This window comes from Trichophyton benhamiae, assembly GCF_000151125.1.
Source record: "Trichophyton benhamiae CBS 112371 chromosome Unknown Abenha-G-c-322p01.r1, whole genome shotgun sequence".
Classification (NCBI taxonomy): Eukaryota; Fungi; Ascomycota; class Eurotiomycetes; order Onygenales; family Arthrodermataceae; genus Trichophyton; species Trichophyton benhamiae.
Genome location: NW_003315110.1, coordinates 35,782 through 56,906, shown reverse-complemented (window position 1 = coordinate 56,906; position 21,125 = coordinate 35,782). Strand labels below are relative to the sequence as shown.

General features: G+C 45.1%; 6 protein-coding genes and 1 non-coding gene across 7 annotated transcripts; 1 reads left to right on the top strand and 6 right to left on the bottom strand.

The window, feature by feature from the left end:
* Positions 1-628: 628 nt before the first annotated feature.
* On the bottom strand, positions 629-796 carry ARB_05839 (uncharacterized protein; the record flags this gene model as incomplete). The annotated part of the gene is made up of 1 exon (XM_003015482.1): positions 629-796. One exon carries the CDS (start codon positions 794-796, stop codon positions 629-631), a length of 168 nt encoding a protein of 55 aa, XP_003015528.1.
* Positions 797-2,760: 1,964 nt separating this feature from the next.
* On the top strand, positions 2,761-4,808 carry ARB_05838 (C6 finger domain protein, putative; the record flags this gene model as incomplete). The annotated part of the gene is made up of 3 exons (XM_003015481.1): positions 2,761-3,558; positions 3,623-4,419; positions 4,517-4,808. 3 exons carry the CDS (start codon positions 2,761-2,763, stop codon positions 4,806-4,808), a joined length of 1,887 nt encoding a protein of 628 aa, XP_003015527.1.
* A 663-nt stretch (positions 4,809-5,471) lies between these two features.
* Positions 5,472-8,861, bottom strand: ARB_05837 (uncharacterized protein; the record flags this gene model as incomplete). Its single annotated transcript, XM_003015480.1, has 1 exon — positions 5,472-8,861. One exon carries the CDS (start codon positions 8,859-8,861, stop codon positions 5,472-5,474), a length of 3,390 nt encoding a protein of 1,129 aa, XP_003015526.1.
* A 336-nt stretch (positions 8,862-9,197) lies between these two features.
* ARB_05836 lies at positions 9,198-9,269 on the bottom strand. Its single transcript has one exon. It is a non-coding gene; the product is annotated as a tRNA-Ala (tRNA).
* Positions 9,270-10,173: 904 nt separating this feature from the next.
* On the bottom strand, positions 10,174-10,965 carry ARB_05835 (uncharacterized protein; the record flags this gene model as incomplete). The annotated part of the gene is made up of 2 exons (XM_003015479.1): positions 10,174-10,494; positions 10,600-10,965. 2 exons carry the CDS (start codon positions 10,963-10,965, stop codon positions 10,174-10,176), a joined length of 687 nt encoding a protein of 228 aa, XP_003015525.1.
* Positions 10,966-13,591: 2,626 nt separating this feature from the next.
* Positions 13,592-15,234, bottom strand: ARB_05834 (uncharacterized protein; the record flags this gene model as incomplete). Its single annotated transcript, XM_003015478.1, has 2 exons — positions 13,592-14,734; positions 14,788-15,234. The coding sequence occupies 2 exons, from the start codon at positions 15,232-15,234 to the stop codon at positions 13,592-13,594; spliced, it is 1,590 nt and encodes a 529-aa protein (XP_003015524.1).
* A 3,542-nt stretch (positions 15,235-18,776) lies between these two features.
* ARB_05833 (nuclear protein export protein Yrb2, putative) lies at positions 18,777-21,013 on the bottom strand (the record flags this gene model as incomplete). The annotated part of the gene is made up of 6 exons (XM_003015477.1): positions 18,777-18,842; positions 18,928-19,277; positions 19,342-19,933; positions 19,996-20,750; positions 20,826-20,861; positions 20,968-21,013. The coding sequence occupies 6 exons, from the start codon at positions 21,011-21,013 to the stop codon at positions 18,777-18,779; spliced, it is 1,845 nt and encodes a 614-aa protein (XP_003015523.1).
* Positions 21,014-21,125: the final 112 nt, after the last annotated feature.

Here is a 21,125-nt window from a genome sequence, read left to right as displayed (position 1 = left end):
ATATAAAATGGGCCTTGCTTGCAAAGGAACCCGTGGAACAAGGTATTTGATAGGAGCCCGATTGCTCGACCGAGAGACAAGCAGAAACAATCCTAGCAAGGAGATGCACGAAATGTTTTCTCAGGGATATGGAAAAGCATATCCAGCAATAAGATGGGTCCTTGAATCATGTTTAAGCTGTCTCGCTGGCCGAGCTCTGTGGGGTGCTTCTCACACGACAAAGCCTGCAGGAAATTCACATCCACAAGACACTGAGTACTCATCAGTCATAAAAGGATAACCAGCTAATTACTATGAAGAAAACTACACCACACACCAACAGGGTCTCGTGTATTAGAAATCTCGGGCCCGAAGCTCCCCAGCCAGTTAGGGGCCAGTAACGCCCCTTTTCCCACATGGCCTAACTTTTTCAACATGAACTCTTTCAACTTTCAGCACTACCGTTGGTCTCGAAGCCATAAATAAGTATGATGGCGCCGAAGATCGTGAAAAAAGAATGAGCGAAAGGAAGTGGAGGAAGAAAAAGAAAGAAATTAAAAAACGGCAACTCCAATCGTCGCCCTTTCTCGCCCGTGGAGATGATCTCCCCGTCGAGAGGACCTGGGACAGGGATTCTTGATCTGGCTTGTTAATAATAATACTTTCCCTGGGCTATATGTGGCATACGGTCGTTCCCAGTCTCCACCTCTGTGGAACGACCTTTTTCGTCGTTGTGATGGAGAGGGATGGATAATTGCTTCTTTTCTTTTCTTTTCTCGTTTCTCTCCTTTTTCTCCTTTCCTTTTATTTGGGCCATCATCTCTCCCGCACGGAGTACTCCAGGCCTTCTCTCACCCAGTGACGGTGGGTGCCTCTTCCTGCTTCGGAGTGAGTATCAGAAAGGCATGATGTGACAATCCTGGCTAATATACGCCCACCCAGCCACACTACTTATGTTATGGCCTGCCACTCCTGCTGAAACTCCTATCTCTTGAAGTCATATCCAGAGAGACATTCGACAAGGAACAAGAGGAGATCGCGGCTCGTTTTACTTCACTTCTCTGATTCGTTGACAGGTGCTCCCCTCCCAGTCTCTCGCCTCAAAGCGGCGTGCGGCGTTTCTTACTGTGCACCAGACTCCGCATTCATGTCTCTTGACATGGACCCTCTGTGTTTGCGATCCCCGGCATGAACCTAGGTATAAGCAACTCATTCTGCTCTGCCAATATCGTCGCCATTATTATTATTATTCTTCCTATCGGCCTTCCGTCCTCCGTCCCCTCCTTGATTACCAGTTCCGCCGCCATCATCGGTCGTGCAACCCGCATTGCCTCTACCCCTTGTGGCTGTCCATACTTTCTTTTTTGTCTTTGCAAGTAATGGTAAGCCTGTCGTTCTTCTTACGACCGTGACTCTCTTCATCGTCATACATTCAATACCTCTCAAAGGTTCTTTTTCCAAGCTTGATCTGTTTCGTATAACCCGGACCTCAGGGCTTTTCTTTTTCTTCTTTCCCCTCCCGCTGTGCAGTCTTCACCAGGCTGCTGAAAAAGAGACAGCTGTGCGAAGCTGCTTCCGTGACCCATCATTCATTCCTCCTTGCTTTTCCTCCAGTTTCTTCCCTTTCGTTGCCCCGTCATCCCATGTGTGCATCCTGGCAGGTGGAAGCCATGTGCTTCCTGCACCACTAGTCATCTAGCCATACGAAATTCCGTATCGTCTTTGCCTCGTGGTGTACAAGGTTACCAACAATTGGCATATACACAATTTGCATCTTGTCTCAGAATTACGCCAGGAAAAGGCCACATCCTTTTAGCTCCTTCTCTCTCTTTCTTTTTTTTATAACGAGCTCCCCCTACCTTGACTTTTCATCTTCAGTGATTCTTGGTTGATCTTTGTGTGGGGTCCAGGGAAGTACTCGCAATTACGATCTTGATCTCTAGGCTCGGGTAAAGGGTTCGTTCCTTTTTCTTCACTTCCTGGTGTTATATTATTATATCAACAGCTACGAAGGACAAAGCCGCATGATAAGGTTGTGGAATTGAGCCCTCTTCCCCCATCCCAGCTGATCTTTATATATTCACATGCTCCTCTTGACCTTGCTCTCAACAATCCCTCCGTTGCTCTCATATTAACACTCATTATTCATTCCAGGCCCAGAGCTCCTCAACCCCAGAATAGTTTCTGCGGACAGTATCCATTGACGTATGCATTTGACTCTGGTTGCGTGGTATCTTGTATAGGCTCGATATCTTATCCTAGAGGTCTATACAACTTTGTTTACAATCAAGAACCCTATCGAAATGGATTCCAATTCAATAGATGGCCACCCTACAAACCCCAATGTTGTCCTGCAACCCTTGCAACCATTGGGGCTTGGGAGCATGAGGCTTACACCGAACTATTGGTACAGAGGGTCGGACGTACAGAATCACCAACAATACCAACATCCACTGAGATACTGGCACCACCCAAATTCCCTACCAAACCAGCCAATCTCCCCTCAAGAAGCCTTTCATGGACAGTCTACGCCTGCTTCCCCCGCAGCTCCTGAGCATAAGAAGCACAAACGTACGAGAAGTGGCTGCTTTACTTGCCGTGCCCGTCGAGTTAAGGTAATTCCAGTCTGATCCCTGAAATTGCCCTGAGATCTGCTAACAGTAATGCCGCAAAGTGTGATGAGAAGCGTCCTACCTGTGACCGTACGTTTTGCACCCCAACTCCTCGCCGTTGCCCCGTTTTCTCTGCCCAATTTATCCCAGGTCGTACTGTTGTGTAGAGATGGTTACCGAATACTTATTGACACTCTTATATCTAGGTTGTGGAAAAGGAAAACGGGAGTGTATCTATCCGCCTCCGCCGGTTCCAAAATCAACAAAAAAACATAGTGTGAAGGTTGAAGAGTCCTGCCCAGTGATTGCTGAAAGCGGGCTTGAAGGTGGATCCGAGAAGGGTCAAAGTACTGGGCAAGGTACACTAAGCAGCTCCCAAGGAGCAAAATCGCCGGACAACACAGGAGTGCGGCACACAGGTAAAACTAAGACGAAAAGCACCGGAACTCGCCGATCTACCAATACCAGCCATAAACAGAAATCGGTTAATTCAGAGGTCTGGACTACCTCTCAAGATACCAGTGCATCCCCCGCCAGTGATATGACGGTACATTCCACAGGGTCCCACAGCCCTCCAGCCCATGCCGATATTTACTGGGATCAATTCGATGATACCCTTGACTTGGCGTCTAGCATTGCAGATACCCCTGGCCTTAGTGACGATATAAAATTCTTCCTAAGGTATCATACGCAGCATATTACGCACTCACACTACATGATGAAATCTGTTGCTGCTAAATTTATTAGTGAAGACCTGGTGAAATACGCCTTAGAATATGAACCTCTCCTGTATGCCTTGGTTGCATTTTCTGCCTATCATTATTCTATTAAACATCCTAATGGCCGACTCTATACCTTTCTCCAATACTACAACAAATCCGTTTCATCCCTCCTCAGTTCTTTAAAAAGTCGCCAGCCGCACAGAGATGCCACGGTTCTCACTATACTTCAGCTAACCACTTTCGAGGTACATATAACACCACTTTTTATTAAATCGGTTAGTTATCAAGCTGCTAAGTGTTTGCTTTTAGGAATACGTTGGAGACTGGGTCAATCTGATCGATCATCATCATGCAGCTCATCAGATGATTCTTGAAATGTACTCACCGGACACAATCTTGGACGACAGGTTCCGCACGCACATTATCCACTGGAATATGCGGTACGATGTCATGGCTGGTTTAATGGCTGGTAATGCCACAATCCTAGGTCAAGAATGGTATATACTAGCGGAGAAGCAGGCCTACCAGGAAGCGGCAGATGATCCCGACTCTCTGAGCAAACAGCTCTTTGCCTTTTGTGCAAGTAACAAGCGATGTGCGGTGGAGATGGCCTCTCTTCTAGCCAATGTTTCTCAGAATATCATCTCGCGAGAAGAATTCCTCGCCGAATCAAGAATGCTCACAGAGACAATGAGAGAAATGATCCACAAGGTTAGCGAATTCAATGATCCAAAGTATCTTGTCATGGACTATCCAGAGAAGATGCCATTGGAGGCGGACGATATTGTCGATCCCTACGTTCCAGGATTGGTCCATACCGGTCCATTCAGTGAAGTGGATTTAGTTAAACTGGAGCTCCGAAGCAGTCTTCTTATGTACAACTGCCAGATCGATCTGATCACACAAACACTGGAACCCGCCGAGATGTCGAAATTTGCATTGGAGCAATGCCAGCTGGTTGAGACGATAAACAGGCTGCCTAACAAGGATCCAATGTTCCCCCTAATGTTTCACAACGTCCTGGGGTTGATTTGCTTATACATTCCGCCTGATGACCGCTATAGAATGTGGTGTCGGAAAAGGCTTGCTGAAATAGAGCAACACGGGTAAGTTGGAGCAAACCCCCCCCCCCCCCCCCCCTTTTTTTTTTTGAATAATAAGTTTCCTGTGATTTGGGCCATTATTAACGACCTTTTTACATAGATATATATTTCCTCCTGCAGTCCGAACAAGGGTAGCTGACATCTGGAAGCTCCCCGAGGTTGCAGATTGGTGGCTGCCAAATGGCGAAGGATGCCCCAAATTAGTTCGAGAAATTCGAGACTGGACGTCTGAACGTACTACGAATCCCAGAGACAATTTCAGGGAAGCAGTGAGAGATATCCGGTCTCTCTTCGGTAGAATGACTTGTTCCGACGATAGCAGCCAGGCCAGCACACCAAGTGCGCATAGCGGAGCCTATCAAGGGCTATCACCTCCGCAATCTTCCCCTTGAACTGCAGAGTACGCCCTATCCCTAAATTTAGCTGCAGGCTTTCTCCTGAGCTAACCATCTTTCTAACGAGCGCAATTTCGCGGGTTGCGAAATATGCGACTCTTTTATGAGCCTCTACCGTATTTCCCCGGTAAAAATTTTCTGTTTCAATAGGTGTGAAAGATATGATTGTGATTGGATATTCCATGCATTTGTGTTCTTCGCATCGTGCACTGCATCTGGACACTACGTTGCGCTTGGAAGCGTTGGAAAGTTTACATGACAAGCAGCTTTCTATATTTGGCGTTGGGTGATCTTGTGAAGAAGCATAGTGCTCATGTAGCGACGTGACTTCGAGGACACTATTTGTAAAATAGCTTCAGAATTTAGGGAGATATATTGATAGACACACCTCTGATGTTTAGTCTATCTAGGTCAAATAATTGATGTGAATTCCACAACTTTTTTTAAACTCAATTTGAGGCTCGGGGTTGGCATCCGGTCTGGTTGGTCTTCAAGCTTTGTTCTATAATCGTACGTCATATTTGCTATGTGGGATATTGAGTGCCAAAGTAACCACAATACTAGGTTATCATCCGCATGGCAAGCTCAGAAATAAAGCAACACTGCTACAATTTTCCATTCACACAATTAACTTCACCAAAATCGTGAATGGTACCAATATTAAGTGTCAAGGTCATAGACCCTAATTTCCTTCCCAGAAGCTCCAGCAACCTCGACAGCTTCAATGATGGTTTCTAGACCTTGAGCCAACTCACTCCAGGGGCCAGGTTCGTACCCTCGATCAAGTTCCGTACCCCATGGTAGAGAATCAACGTCAACTTTTAAACCAAGGAGGCATTTCAATATCACAGAAGCACCAGCCTTGCTTATAACAAGGTTCATTTCAGGGCAAAGTTCGTTGCAAACACATTCTACACAGCCTTGAGCAGCCGTGCAACTACACGTATCAATGCGCGAGTTAGCACGAACAAGAAGACTGTCTATAAACTCGAAGGCTTTAGAGGTGATTCCAGAGCCGGATGAGCCTCCCTTTGCATCGTAAAAAACAAGTCGTGCCTGTCTCTGGCGACGTGGTGTGGGAGGTGCAAGTGGATGAAAGAAATGATTTCGTGTCCTTGGGTCTTGATCGCGGTTAGAACCCCTTGCCTGCTGGTGTTTTGGCCCTAGTTCTTTCTTTGCGACTTTGCATTCTGTTCGAATGTCTCCTGGTGAGGATATCAGGAAAGTCGGAAGTAGAGACATGATTGCATGCTCTGCTGCATGGATAGCAGCTGCGGCATTCAAATTATGAGATGAAAGGATTTCTAATGCCGTTTTTGGCACATCTAACCAGAAGCCCTTGCTCATCTTGTCAATAGGAGGAGTATCAAGGGCCACGGCATCAAGTATTCTGCCCTTCTTATCCTTTTTGAAATATCCGTATACCAATGTGTGAATGGCAATTTTTCCAAAGAATGCCCTATAGTCAGATAATCTGCTGATACGTCTGATTGCTTCGGTTTCAATCGGATCAACATTTGTAAAGTCTCGTTGTTCGGTGATCCAATCAACATGCGCGCGAACCACTCTTGCAAAGCGTTTAGTTGTATTAAGCTCCTTCACAAGATAGGTGTTTCCCTGGTGGAAATATATAGCTCCCTCATATACGGTGAAGAAGACGCGAGCATCATCAATCTCTTCAATGACAACATTTCTGTTGTTCGTGGTATCTATGATAGCGTAGTTACCTTCATCAATGCTTCTAATCGAAACAAATTTCGAGGGGTTGGGTCTGAATCTTTCATGGCAATGATAGAATCCCATGTCGTCCCTTATTAGACGAGTATCTGCAAGGTGCACCAACTGCGGCCCGAAATATGCAGAGTCGTTCTCTGGGCGAATTGGCATTTCGAAGGCAGCACATTGAACATGGCCTTCAAGAACAAGCTCATTCTCTAGATCAACGAGTAGTCCGCAATTGGGTTTCGTGAAGAGGTCGTCGGGGTTATTTATATAGTGTTGGTCCGCTGCGCTCTGGCTAGCAACCAAGATCGAGAGAGAGTCTTTGTTTCTTCTTCCTGCCCGTCCACTTTGCTGTCTAAAATTGGATATCGAATGTGGGAATTCATGCGTGATTACAGCATCCAATGTCCCAATGTCAACACCAAGCTCCAGTGCATTTGTTGCCACAATTCCGAGCAACTTGCCCTCAAACATTTCGCGTTCAATCTTCCGTCTATCTTGTGGACTGTAGCCTCCTCGATATCCCATAACGAAGCGAGACACGTCTGACCTATTGAGTGTACGAAATTCATCTTTGACGGCATTCAAGAGATATTCGCATTGCTTGCGGATACGACAAAATGCGATCACTCGTACTCCCCGTAAGATAAGCTGGCAAAATAACTTGGCTGATTCATCGATGCCACTCCCACGACCAGAGCTAGCATCATTAGGGTCCTTATACGGCGTCTGCCAGCAAAGAAACTCCTTTCGTCCTGAGGGTGATCCGTCAATATCTGTCAATTTCACTTCGTCAATTCCAAAAATAGCCTTCATATGCTCCTCTGGATTCGCCACGGTTGCAGAACATGATATAAATTTGACATCAGAATTCCCTATTGAAGCGCATATTCTTCTCAAGCGACGCATGATGAGAGCAACATGAGTCCCAAAAAGTCCATTGTAGACATGAAGCTCGTCAACAACAACGTACTTTAAATGTTTCAAGAACTTCCTCCACAATGATTCATTGGGCAAGATAGTGACATGGAGTATGTCAGGGTTTGTGAAGATAATTCTCGCTTCCTCACGGATTGCATTTCGACTTGCCATTGGTGTATCGCCATCAAATGTTTCTACCATGATATGTTCCAGCCCTTCCATATACTTCAGCATGTCAAGCATACTTCGGCGCTGGTCTTGCGCCAGTGCCTTTGTTGGGAAAATATACATCCCTCTGCTGTGAGGGTTTTTCTCAAGTTCGTGAAGCATAGGCACTTGATATATGAGGGACTTACCCGAACTAGTGGATGTCGAAACAATGACGTTGTGGCCGTCATGAAGATCATTGATGGCTTTTGCCTGATGGGAGTAGAACTGTGTAATCCCCCGGGTGTTATAGAGTGCATTGACCAAGTTTTGAGAGAGAAGGAAATCCAAATCGCCAAAAGCTGGCTTCTTAGCATCGAATATGCGATATCCGCCTTTTACTATCTGGTTATGATACCAGCTCTGTTCTTTTATTTCCGAAATGATTTCCGCAATGCTTCGTCTTATCTTGGGTATCTGTGCTGGAAGTTTCACAGCTGCTGGCGTGTTGCATCCACTGTCGGGGGAGAGAGGCATATATATATCCTTTCCGGCTTCAAGACGTTGTACTGGATTGACATTTTCTTGTCGGCAGCTAGCTAAAAAGGTATCAATAGCGGTGGTAAATTTTTTGTTCCTCTTCTCAATCAGTGAAACCATTTTCTTCTGGCTGTAGACGGGCGTCCTGATATCCTCATAACCGCCCAGACCTACACCTGGCTGCGACTCGGGCTTGAGGTCTCCGTCGACAAATTCAAAGAGAAGCTCAGCATCGGGAGACTTTTTTCCGCCATCACTACCATTTGAACCCATTCCCTCTGCCTCCCAGTCATTCCATATCTCAGGGACTTTCTTTTTTCTGGCCTCAGCCACTCCCATGATACTGATCACACCTGTATCTGAAAGCTCAAACCTGACAGACTGCGGAATGAGAAATTTTACTTTGGCAACATCTTCAATAGTAAGTGGCCGACCGCCAGTCTGGGACTCAACCGAACTCCTTATTTTCTCGAACGTCGTGGTGTAATGCTGACGAGTGCAGCAGAACGTATATACCACATTTAGTGCCCGATGAATCCTGCTCAGAGCTTTAAACTCCTCCGGCCACGGTATTGCAGAGGAAGGCTCTGAGTGTGAAGACGTATTCGACGTTCCTCTCTTCGCTAGGGTCCCATTATCAGTGCCGCCATGGTCCTTGACGAGGGGAGTTGAATCCTGCCCGTCTGCATCATCTCGCTTTCTCTTTCCCCGATTTTCCATGGTACTTAGAAGAAAGGGACACGCAGGCACAATCCCATGAGCTTGAGTCATTCAAGCCACTCATACCCCCATCATCGGCAGTTACCCCCATCTTCCAGTGAGATATCGACTATTCCAAACTGCCTCGTTCTTGTGACGTGGTCGCGATAAAAACACGTCGTCACGTGACTCATATACGAGAAAAAAGACCGCAGCGCTGGCCAGCGAACACGCCAGGATCAGCCAGTATTTTGGTACAGAATATCATTATGATAGATCAAATATTGTTTTTGAAGACACAAAATACGATGGATCATGTACCGTGCAAGAGGGCAAAAAAATGACAAAATTGAAAATTGGACAATGTGATAATCGAAATCACGACCTTCCGTATGCAAAACGGACGTTATACCACTAAACTAATTGCCCATGTACACTACTTTTTTTTCCTCATCCAATGAAATTATCCACTTATTTTAGGTGCAGGGATTCTTATAAATTCCCCTATTTCTCACACCGTGAGAATTCACGCACACGAAACCAAAATGCATTAATCCATGTAAGCGCTTCAACTACTATCAAGTCTACACGATGGAACAGCCATCCAGTATACCCTCTACCCCAGGGATGGGAAGCGCTTCTTCTTTTCCTTCTAATTCTATCGGCTTCGCGTTCTTACTATTTATTTTTTTTTTTTTCCCCTATTCTTTCGCTCTTTGTTTTACGCTCTCCTACATGGCCATATTTACTATCTACCTAGCTCTCCTTGATACTTTTTATATCCCATAAATACCCATAGTTGGAATTCTAGATACATAACGCAAGAAGATAAGCCCTAAAGAGAGGGCCCGAAGGCTTCAGAAAAAGGGATTTAACCCTAATAAAAGCTCTCTTGGTCAAGAAAGGGTATACACCCCTCCTCCCTTAACTCCAGCCGTGGAAACACAAGCAACTTCTCATCTACCCCCTCCCTATCTGTGAAAATAAGTCCTTGATTTCAGCTAGGTACAGATCTTCCTATGCGCGCCTTCCTCTCCGCCTTGTCCCCTTCGTTGCGAAGATGAATTTACACATCTATACACTTTTCTGCTCTCTAACAAATCACCTTCCGCTGCTGTCATTTGACAGTATGTTTAATCCTAAATCTAGATTGGGGGTAAATTCTAATTTTAGATCAATTTATGCGAATTGCTCTTGGTTAACTATTTACTTAAACTGATTTTCTCAGAGTATCATGGTTAACTACTTGAACTCAATACCCATTGTCTGCTGATGGCCCCAGTACACACTTCTCTGTGATTCCCACGGTACAGGGCATGCACTTAGAGCTTCGTCAGTTAGGATCAGAAGTATGGACAATGGTAGAAACGAAGACATACAAGACTGAAGAGTGAGTATTTCCACGTTTGCAAGGACAATCACAATCCTTGATACCCCATTGAAGCGACAGGCTAGAGACAAGGCGGTGCCGCTTTTTTCCCCTGTTTTTCACTATGACTGGCTTGGGGGCTGTTTCGGCACATAGAGGTAAAGCAGAGAGCTCTGGAATATAGTCGTCAGAGCATATTAAGTTGCTAGTCTGGGAAGTGAAAAATAAGAACTTTGCAGGCACTTCCGCGAGGGTATATACCTTTTTCAGCTTTAAGAAGATGTTCTTGGTAATACTTCAGACTATGGCTGTAAATCAGCCGCCTCGCCTGATTCTATTACTCGAGTCAGTCTAAATATCCTTTGAATTACACTCGTATGTGCAGCATACCCTGATTGTATCAAACCGGGTGATGAATTCCTTTTTTGTTTTATCAAGCTTGATTTTAGCCTTCCAAACCTGCAATGTATCCTCAAGGACCATATCTCGTTCTTCACTCCCAACTTCCCCAGACATAATCTGGATAATACCATCATCGGGAGGGCTATCTGGGGCAAAATTGGCATTAATCTGACATACAATTACCTGAAGACAGGCATCCGCTCCTTCAGGAAGTTGATGTAGGATCTCTTTTAGCTCGTCCCGCGGGATGTCGAGATTATAACAGGCCGCAATTGCTTGTAGTCCGGTGATAGCTAAATAGTACAGAATCCCAGGGCTGGAAACTGATAGTTTTCTGGGGAGCTGGGAGGACATGTTTGCGACTAAAGGAAACAAATATATGGGGAGTGTATCTCATACTAAAAACAAGTATTTGGTATGATGTAGCAATTTACCATCAAGGCATAGAGACATCACGTCTTTATATACAGCAAGTTTCAAGCCACATGTTTCTAGAATTTGATTCATGATGCAGAGCTCATAGATCCAAGGCAGCTACAGATGTAACTCGGTCCGTCTGAGCATTCAATGTCGTATTTATGACACATAAATGTGATTTCAAATTTCATCCACAATATTTACCCTATCGGAATAATATTGTCAACCAGTATGAGCGCTTCAGACGCCATGCGGTGTGTATCATCGGGACTTAGCCTGTGGCGGAAATTCGTATTAGGTGCTGGCTGCCCGGCATAATCTAGTGGTTATTATCAGGGCTCGGAAAGCAATACCAAATATGAACGAGTCCGTGGCTGAATCGCGAATTGAATAATGAAAAATTACATTAATATTGGGCCCTTCCCCGTTATATCAACTCTTCGTCAAACTCAGGATATGAAAAGGTCATATTAGAAAGATTAGGTAGGTGATTGGTACATTCTTATCCGTCAAACTCAAGTGGTATCAAAGATTCCACCTCTCGAATTAGGAAGGAGGAATTCCAACCAAAGCAGCGAATCAGCCTTCACTATTAATCTCAAGTGTGTATTCTTCCTCGAAATAGTAATATTCCTCTAGTAATATCCTCTAGTATTAATGATTTGGAACGGCTAAGGTGATTTTTAGCCGTTACTTTTAAGGAATTAAGAATTATAAGGGGGATTATAATAGAGAATATTTTTCTAATTATAGGTTTTCTCGGAAACTAGACTAGAATTTCCTATAGGTAGTCCTATATAAAAAAAATATTAGCTAGATAACTATATAGAAAAAGATATCTTACCTCCTAAATCTCCCTAATAACTTAGGTAGCTACTTTTCCGAAGGTAAATATTATATTAAAAGGTCTTATTAGGCTCCCGAGAAGGTATATTTTTATATTATTTAATACTTCTACTTTAATATCTTATATATACTCTTTGTAGCTAGTACTTAGCGTAAAACTTCGTACCTGCAGATAGTGGTCGTTCTCTATAGATATCTGTAAAAATGTCCTAGGCTAGTAGCGAGGGGTTATTGTACTCTAAACAATAGTGTAGAGCTGACGTGCTAAGGCGGCTTTAAATAATGAAAAGTAGAAGGTTAATAAATTCGCGAGGCGGCGCGAAACGCCCGAGGTTGTATGGCTTCCTCTCACTAACTGGTTAATGTAAACGAAGTTACTCGGTATTGATATTTATAATACCATCTGGCTTGTTGGTTAACTAGCGCCCACAAGCTTAAATAGAAGCTTGTATACAGTACCTAGTTAGCTTATTCGCGGTCATGCAGAACAAAACGCCATATATGCTATTTATTGATTTGGAGTTAGCGTCATTCTTAATTCATTCGTCTCCACGAGTTAAATCCGGGGCGGCCCGCTTCGGCACAGAACCTTATCCTTCTTGAGGCGTGAGAAAGTGTGGGACAACTCTCAAATCTTTAAGGGCCAACGCTGAGCGTTTAGAGGGTACATTTAGACATAAAAAGCTGAGGTAAAAGCTGGAAAATCCATGGCTTCAGGCCCTCATCATGTAGTCTACCTAGGATTACATATAAGAAAGCTGCTCACCGCTTCTCAGCTTGGACAGTATTAATCCTACCATGTGTCGACTCTGTTTCCTTACAACTTTCTTCCGAAATTTGGAAAGCTGCTTTCCCAGTTCTTCTCCTGTCTTTCCTTCCGCCAGCCAATATCACAGGAGAAGTTGACCGACAAGGATCTTACATTGGAAAGAGTTAACGGAGGTATGTAGTATATCGGATTCCTTTCAGACTTACATTTGGGAAACTAACTAATAAATGAAGACGCTCCTACCCAGGATAGCAAACTAAGTAAGATGCATTCAACAAGCAATGCATTCTCTCCGACCGTTGTATCCTGTTTCTGTCCATGTCCACCCGGTTTACATGGATGGAGGTTACAACTGGACGCGTCCTATGTCAAATCTCGTATTTATGCAGACCGATCACTAAGCCATTGAAAGAGGGGGCGGGGGAAGCATGTAAACCAACAACCAACTCAAGAGTAGTATTAGTCAAGATTGCACTTGTTAGAGCCGAATGTTTGCATATGGACGCCTATAAAGGCGTGAAAGTACTCCGTACACATAGCCGGTTTAATATCCTCACCCAATTCTAGGGATCAACTAATACTGAACTTCTTTCCACATTACCTTCAGGAAATCCTCAGTCCAGGTTAGATACCTCATAAAAACTTGTGTTAGATCCTATAATTAACCGATATACCTAGCAATTCACCCAACATTAACCTAACATTAAGAGATAAAGAGAGGAAAATGGCTGACAAGCCTGAGAAAAAGAACAACACGACAAAGAGCGAGGAAGCCAAGGTTGAAACGGCATCCTATGGGATTATAGCATCGCCAACTGAATTACAGACCGTTATATCCTCCGGACAACGAGCAAGGGATGTGCGGACTGAAATACACCATGCAAAGACATTGGATATACTTACACGGAACCAAGGGAGTGCTGAAAGCTCTAAGGATCAGAACCAGAACTAAGGGTCTGAGGTTTCTGATGGAAGAAAAGCTCGCCGAAGATCAGCATCATAGGCCTCCCTATCCTTTATCTTTTGAGCGAGAATATTCCCGATACCCGATCTCCACTGGAACGCCATTACAAGGCCATATTCCTCATTGCTATAATTATCCTTTCCAAGTTTTGTTTGGATTCGATCAAGGAATAAGCGGAAGATAGCAGCAGGACTTCGGAGAGCAAGTGAATACCATAATGTACCCATTTCCCATGTTTTCGTCATTATTGTTGACAGTCGAGTGTTATTCATGCTATAATTATGCTGTTGTTTCGTAGCAGACTCTTCCTCTTGAGCTAAGATACGGACAAACTCTGTCCACATCTTCTTATACTCGTCCTCATCGATAGCATCGGCAAACTCACTTGTAAGCCAATACGGCGGATGAATCATTTCAACAGGCAGTGAGCATCCCCATTCAAGATCAACAAGAGAGGTGATATTCCACTGCTGATCAACAAATATATTACTCTGATGGAGGTCAGTCAGAGAAAATATAAATGGTCCTCGGCGTAATTCTCGACTAAAGAAGAAAGGGATAGAAATGCGTATTCCTGATAGTGTTGCTATCTGTTGAATATAGTCCGAACCGTTATTAATAGCATTTGGCTGATAAAGAAGGCGGTTATCATGAAGGCTCACAATATCAGTGATATATGAGTCTGAAGTCTGATAGGTATAATCACGGGGTATATCAATAGGGATCCGCTCATTCTCGAGTTCTTGGATTTCGAGGGTTAAAGGTCGATTTGATAATGAGATAAATCCATTATTATCGATGGTAAATGAGCCAATACATGGTAAAGGAACTCGAGCAAAACTTAGTAAGATATGGGCAAGACTTCGAAAAAGTGTAGTTCGCAAAGCCACATTATTCGAGTGTGTTTGCCAGGTATTTGATAGCATTGTCCCTTGATTCGGCTCAATATATTCTATCAGAAGGTATGCCAGATCGGATGAAGGACTAATAGCGGGAGGCTGATGGCGAATATAGGCGGATGGAATAATAGATATTGACCCAATAAATTTGCTTGCCCACAGGTATAACTGGCGACGTATATATTGGTAGTATCTCAAGAAGAATGGCAAGTTTTTTCTAGTAGTAAACTAGAATTATTAGCTAGTACTAATATTATAGATAATAAGTACTGCACACTTACTGATTCACCTGATGATAGTGAAAATCCATAAAGTCTCGGAATAGGGATGTGTGGATGGTTCTCTTCTAGCCATGCATATGTGCTTGCCTCACATCGTATTTTTTCATCCATATTACCAGGCCGAAATGATTCGCCGACTTTGTATGGAAGTGGTAGTCGGAGAAGTACTCGATTCCCTGGTTGCTCCCTTATCCAATTATGGATAGTAACTGGGATACACAGATTGAAGCTGCCCCAGAGCCATCCATGTGGATCTGCGACATGACATTTCGCAGAAGTAATATTCAGATGGTGAGCAACGACCCCCTTTATCCATTGCTCTCTGTTGACAAGATCTGTAATGAACTGATTCTGCTTCTCTGGGTATTCAAGTCTGTGAAGAATATTGACCTCCTTATCTTTGGCCGAAGAATAGGAGATCTCTCCACGGAGGAGTGTCCGCTTCATAGTAACGAAAAGAGGAGCTTGGTTTTCAGCATAGAATGAACTTTTCAGAACACGGAGTTTAAGAAATCCATTCGATGTAAGGAGAAAAACCGACCTCGCCCGGACCCGACGCTAAAAATATTCGGATAATCATTACTCCCGCAGCTAACCAACCTTCTTGAAAACCGGCAGGTATTAGTCAGATAAGTCCCCAGGCCTCCAACCAGCGTACCGCTAGGCACGATAAGCCACTGCCGCCACCTCCTGTTCGGTTAACGAAGTACAATCCAGCATCGATCATTGCTTCTACGCTTATTTATCGCGTTTCCTGTGTAGCCGATAGCCACGTGCTCCGTCATTAGCTTTAAGTGGAGACTTGGTACACTTTAACTTTAACTTCTGGACCTGTTCAGCAGCCGTCTCCAGATTCCAAGCATCAGCGACTTTACCATGAGTTAAAACTTTAACCAGTTGCTGCCTTGAAATCTTATCTTAACGTCGAAGATAGAGTGCAGAGTGCTCCTAGAAAGCAGATTTGCTAGTCGAAAGATAGATAGAGTGCTGCTATCCTCTTACCGAGGGCCTTCTAGGTGCCTATGCGTAGATACGGCAACACTCCGGTATCGAGTAATCCACCCCCACCCAAGGTAAATAATAGCCAAAGCAGTGCTATCCACTTAAAAAATGTATTCAACTTTTCAGATTTCGTGCCTTAATTGTCTGATTAGCACGAGCGTGATCAAGTGGCGGTATAATAACCATAGTGTTGTTTTTAGGGGGCCTGTTCAAGCTCGATTTTTGGTATTAGGCGGCTAACGGTATCGCGAATAACGTTTGTTTCATCGCCTAACTAGTTAATTAAAGTTCATAAAAGAAACGAAAATACCGCGCTAAGCAACCAACCTTATCCTAAGCGCTTCTCAACTTGCGCAATGTGATTAGTCATCCGTTTGTGTTCTGCTCGGCCCGAGAATAACTCCGGGGTCGACCGGCCGGGGGCCACCTCCTGCCCGGCAGTTCCAATCCAACCTCCAACTTCCATCCTGCCCGTCAGTATCTAATTCCCTAGACTCTGCATAACTCCGCCTATTCAAGCAACTATCTATGTCATCACACAGACGTCAGCCATCCCTTGAAGGGATCCTGGATTTTTCGGAACCCTTTTCGCTTACTCTATAGCAGTCTAGCTCAGCAAGGAGCCTCCTTGATATGCTCGTCAAGGACTACGGCCTCGAACGAGAAATAGAAAAGAGATAGAAGCCTGCTAAATTAATACATGCCGCACTAGAGCATATCTTTTCAAAGGACTCATTTTTAGCGCTTTTCTTCACATTCCTGCATGAGAATCTGACTAGCGCTACGTCTAATATTACGTCGGCACTATCATACTTCGAGGACATCAGTTTATGGGAGCTAACCGCGCGAAACGATGTGATGAGTGCTCTCGAGGAGTTTGCACACTACATGGTTACCCAGTTCTTTCTTCCACGTGCGTTCAATTTGCCTCCTACTTGCGATTGCTCTCTAACTCAAGCAATATACAGCGAGAGCATCATCCGTCAAGACACGCAACTGGCGCCCACCTCATTGTCCACGATACAAGAATCGACCACTACTGGCACAAAACAGCGCTTATCTATCTTGAGGTATAACTGCCTCGTCCGTAATCATCATCGATGTATTGTGACTCGAAAAGTTGACATTACAGAAGCTAGACGACGAGTAGCAATTGGCAAAAACTGTACAGATAATGATTGCAGACTCCTTAAAACAGAGCAACGTGATACCTTCTAGTATCTAGAAGTTGCTCATATACTGCCACATTACCTAACAAAGGTTGCTTCTGAGGATGGAGATCTAGTACAAATGATCCCCGCTATGTCTAGCATCTCACTAACTAGATATAAGACCAAATCGAAGAAGAATATACTCCGGATTATGGATATGTTCGATCCCGGCATTACTCACTTCATCGATGGTCCAAAGATCGACAACCCATCAAACGCTCTTACACTAACCCTTGATAACCACCGACTCTTTGGTGAATTTAAGATATACTTCGAGGCTACAGGTAGGGCACATGAATATAGGATTCATTCTACTGAGAATGATTTTCTAAGCGATCCCTTTTTCCACGTTATTCGCACCCTGATGCTCAGTCCCAACCGTACAATAGACCTCCTGTCTCCTCGGCTTCTCGCCATTCATCGTGCCATCTGTCTTATCCTAAAACTAAGCGGCGCTGCTGAATATATAGAGCACGTCCTCGGGACTTGGAACTGGTGACAGTGGAAGCAGATGGGTCTACACATCTAGGGGATTTAATGAGATTACGAATTGATGGCTGGGTACCCGCATTTTAGTCAGGTAAAGTCATTTTACTCCTTTTTTGCCGGCTTTTTTCAAACACGAACGATACACTAGCTAAGGCGAAGGTTCCACGGGGTATCGCTGCAGCTATATATAATCCACCAAGCCACAGCTAATCCAAAGGATATTAGACATTGCCCGCTGAGATTGTTGGTGGCGCCGAATAACTTTTCCTTTGTCTCTCCTGATGAATACTCCTGATGAATACTTAGGAGAGTTCGGTTGCGACTCTCCCGGCCTTCTCGCCGGAATTCTAGAAAATTGTATCAAAAGAGTCGCATATATATACATCTTTGACAATTCGAGCAGGGTACATCTAAAAATATTCGGATAAATACTTTGTTATTTGTTAACTAAAATCTTATCCCAACATCAAGGGTCTCTAGGAAGTGTGCGTGATGCTCCTACATGCCAGACTCGCTGCTCAAAGGACAGAATGCTGAGGTCCTTAAAGTGGGTTTCCAGGCATCCAGCTGCGGATGCAGTAACTCAGGATGTTTTCCTGTGTCCGCGGTTCATCACTCCGCGCTTATACCTTATACCCTCGGTCAGCCATATTCTATATGCAACATGTCAACTGCTACAGCTTGGTCGTATGAATGCGCTATTGGTGTCGAGTATCCAAACGGGTATCACACGGGACACTTCTTTCCAGTGATGCTGGGGAATGAGTTCAAGGGCGGCAGATATAAACTTGGCTGGGTGGATTCACAACTGTTTGGCTGGCAAGTGATACCATGTAGCAATTGCCATCGCCCGCAGCGCGGGGCCCCCTTTTCCAAGGCCTTAATCACGGCCTTAGAATTGGTCTAGCAAATGGTCTAGTTGGTCCACTCTTCCCAGTGCAATTTGAGGCTCTTCGAATATACTGCTCCCACTGATAGCTTCCTCTTCATTCGCATTGCTATAATGATAGGCTGGATGTGCCCTCTCGTTGTTAATTTTGGATGTTGATTTCCGTCTTTCGAAGCACTGTGGTAATTATGTCATCGGTAGGGCAGGACACAGGTCAGCGGGAGAAACATGAATATAGACTGATTGATCATTGATTATATCCTTTTTATCCGTTTAATTTTGCATTAAGGAGAGAAAAAAAGAGAGAGAGAAGGACTCTGTTACATGACAAACAAGGAAAATAAAGAGAGTGATTGAGAACCAGCCATGCACTCTATCTTGTTTCTCACTTTCGCTGATCACATTTGATGGAGTATCTCCTGGGCGGCAGCATGGAGATCCTTAGCAGCGTCGGCATTGGATGTCTGGTTAGCGTAGAGATGTCAGCTCATTGCTCAAAGTAATAGCCTAATAGGTAGTGGGGAGAAGGGGATAGTTGCTTTTACACACCCGTAGCAAGAGGGGCACTGTTCGTCCGTCCTCGACTCCGGCAATTTGTACGTGTTTTCCAGTCGGCTCCTTGCCCTCTGCATCTCCTACTTTCATCCCTTTGTATAGTGGAATGTTGAGGATGAGTCGGAACACGCCGTCAGTGCGCATGATAAACCGGGCAGATCTCTTCGTTGGCTTTGTAGCAGCAGCGCCGCCCTCTTCTTCGTCCCCTGCAGCAGACTCGGGCAATTTCTTCACGTTAAGCTTGAAAGTGCCGATGCCACGTTCTTTCCATTCGCTACCAGTAAAGTGGAAGAGCTTCCCTCGGACAGAAAAATGTGTCTCTTCATCTTCCTCTCCGGTCTCGGCTATAAATAAAACGTTCTGTCAGTGGATAGTTAAGGGGTTGACGCTTGGGTTGGAATGGCTTACTCTCTTGTTTAAAGAACCGCGTGTCTTCCTTCTCTTCTTCAAGCCCTTGGAAGGTTTCTCCTTTTTCCTCGTCACCTTCGCCATCATCTTCTCCTTCCTCGTCATCATCATCGTTCTTTTCTTCCTTTGAGCCAAACGCTTTTGGCTTAGTCGTGGATCCGAAATTCGCTGGTTTGGGAGATGCAAAGCTAGTCAATCGTTCGCCAGGTTTTGGTGCTGCGGCAGCAAATCCGCTAGCAAACGAACTCTTTGCAAATGCACTCCCACTGAAAGACGCACCAAATGGCGAAGGACCCGAGGCAGCAGCTGCAAACGGAGATGCTCCGGACCCAGTGGAGCTAGTTTTACCATCTTCTTCGCCTTTGGTACTAGGTTTGCTCTTAAAGATGGACGCACCGCCCCCAATTGCGCCAAAAGGAGAGGTTTCGGATCCTGAAAATGCAGCTAATTTCGAGGCTGCGAAGGCAGAAGGATTGGTGCTTTGCTCCTTGGTTGACTGCTCGACTGGTTTAGTAGTGCTCTGCTTCGACGCACCCAAGGACCCAAATGGAGAGGTAGCAGAAGTGTTGGAGAAAGGATTTGGCAGTGCAGACTATAAGATTAAAATGTAAGCGCATGTATAAGACGTCAATCAGCAATTATCCCACGGCCTACCTTTGAAGCAGTAGTGGTGTCCTTTGGCTCCTCGGTATGCCGGTCTTGCGAGTTGTCACGGTGACGCTTCTTCTCTGGCTCACCCTTTTCTGCGCGGCTATTAGGTGAAGCTCCTAAACTTTCCGATTCGGCATTCTCCTTGGAAGGGTCGGCGGTGGAATCGTCATTCCTTTTCACACTTTCGTCTCCTGCCTTTGAATCCAAGTCCTTGTCGAATTGGTCTCTGCTTCGTTTCTTCTTTGGGCTTTTCACCTTTTCTAGCTCGGCTGTGGATGCATCTGGCTCAGCCTCCCGTTCAGGGGTCGTTTCCATTTTCGAATCCCTAGAGCGCTTTCTCCTATGGCCACTTTCTTCGTAGTGACCTGACTGTCCGTCGTCGTTCATCAGGTCGTCAAAAGACCGCTTCTTCTTCAGGCGTCCACGCTCGGTTGTTGCATTCGTATCGGTCATGCTGCCTTCTGGCAACTCGCCGTTCTCCTCACCCATCTTGGTTTGTTCGGATGCTTGGTCTGGGTTTGCAGTCCCTGTTCCCGCAATGGAAGTCTCCTTTAGCTTCTGACGGACTGGTCGTTCACCGCCGCCGTCTTTATGGGTGTCAGAACACACTTTCTCGCGGGTGAATTCTGTAATAATTCGTTCGGGGGGATCACTAGGTAGAGTAGAACTCTTCGTACCTTCAGAGTAATCGCCCGTGTCAGGGTCAACGTCTTGCTTCGATTGATGCTGTGGTGGTGGTGACTGTCCGGGTGTGTTGTCTATTGAAATTGCAGGCGTCAATAACTATACAGGACTCCGATGTTCCAAGAGAACTGCACTAGGACAGTAATTACTCCAGTCACAAGCTCTCATATCAACATGCAATGGCTCTAGGAACTGCTCATATATCGCGTGAGGCGCTGGCCGCGCAACTCCTGCAAGGTGAGGAAAAGGGGGCAGGAAGGGGGCGGAAAAGAGGTAATGGCAAATGCAGACCTTTCAGAGCACCATTCTCCTGTCGCAAGCTATCAGGAGAGGCCATGTCAACTGCTGGATCTGATTCCGCAGCACGTAGTATCTTCTTCGAGGCTCGTCTGTCCGGCGTTCGATCTCTGGTCGAATGAGTGCTTCGGTCAGGTAGTTGGTTAGCGGGG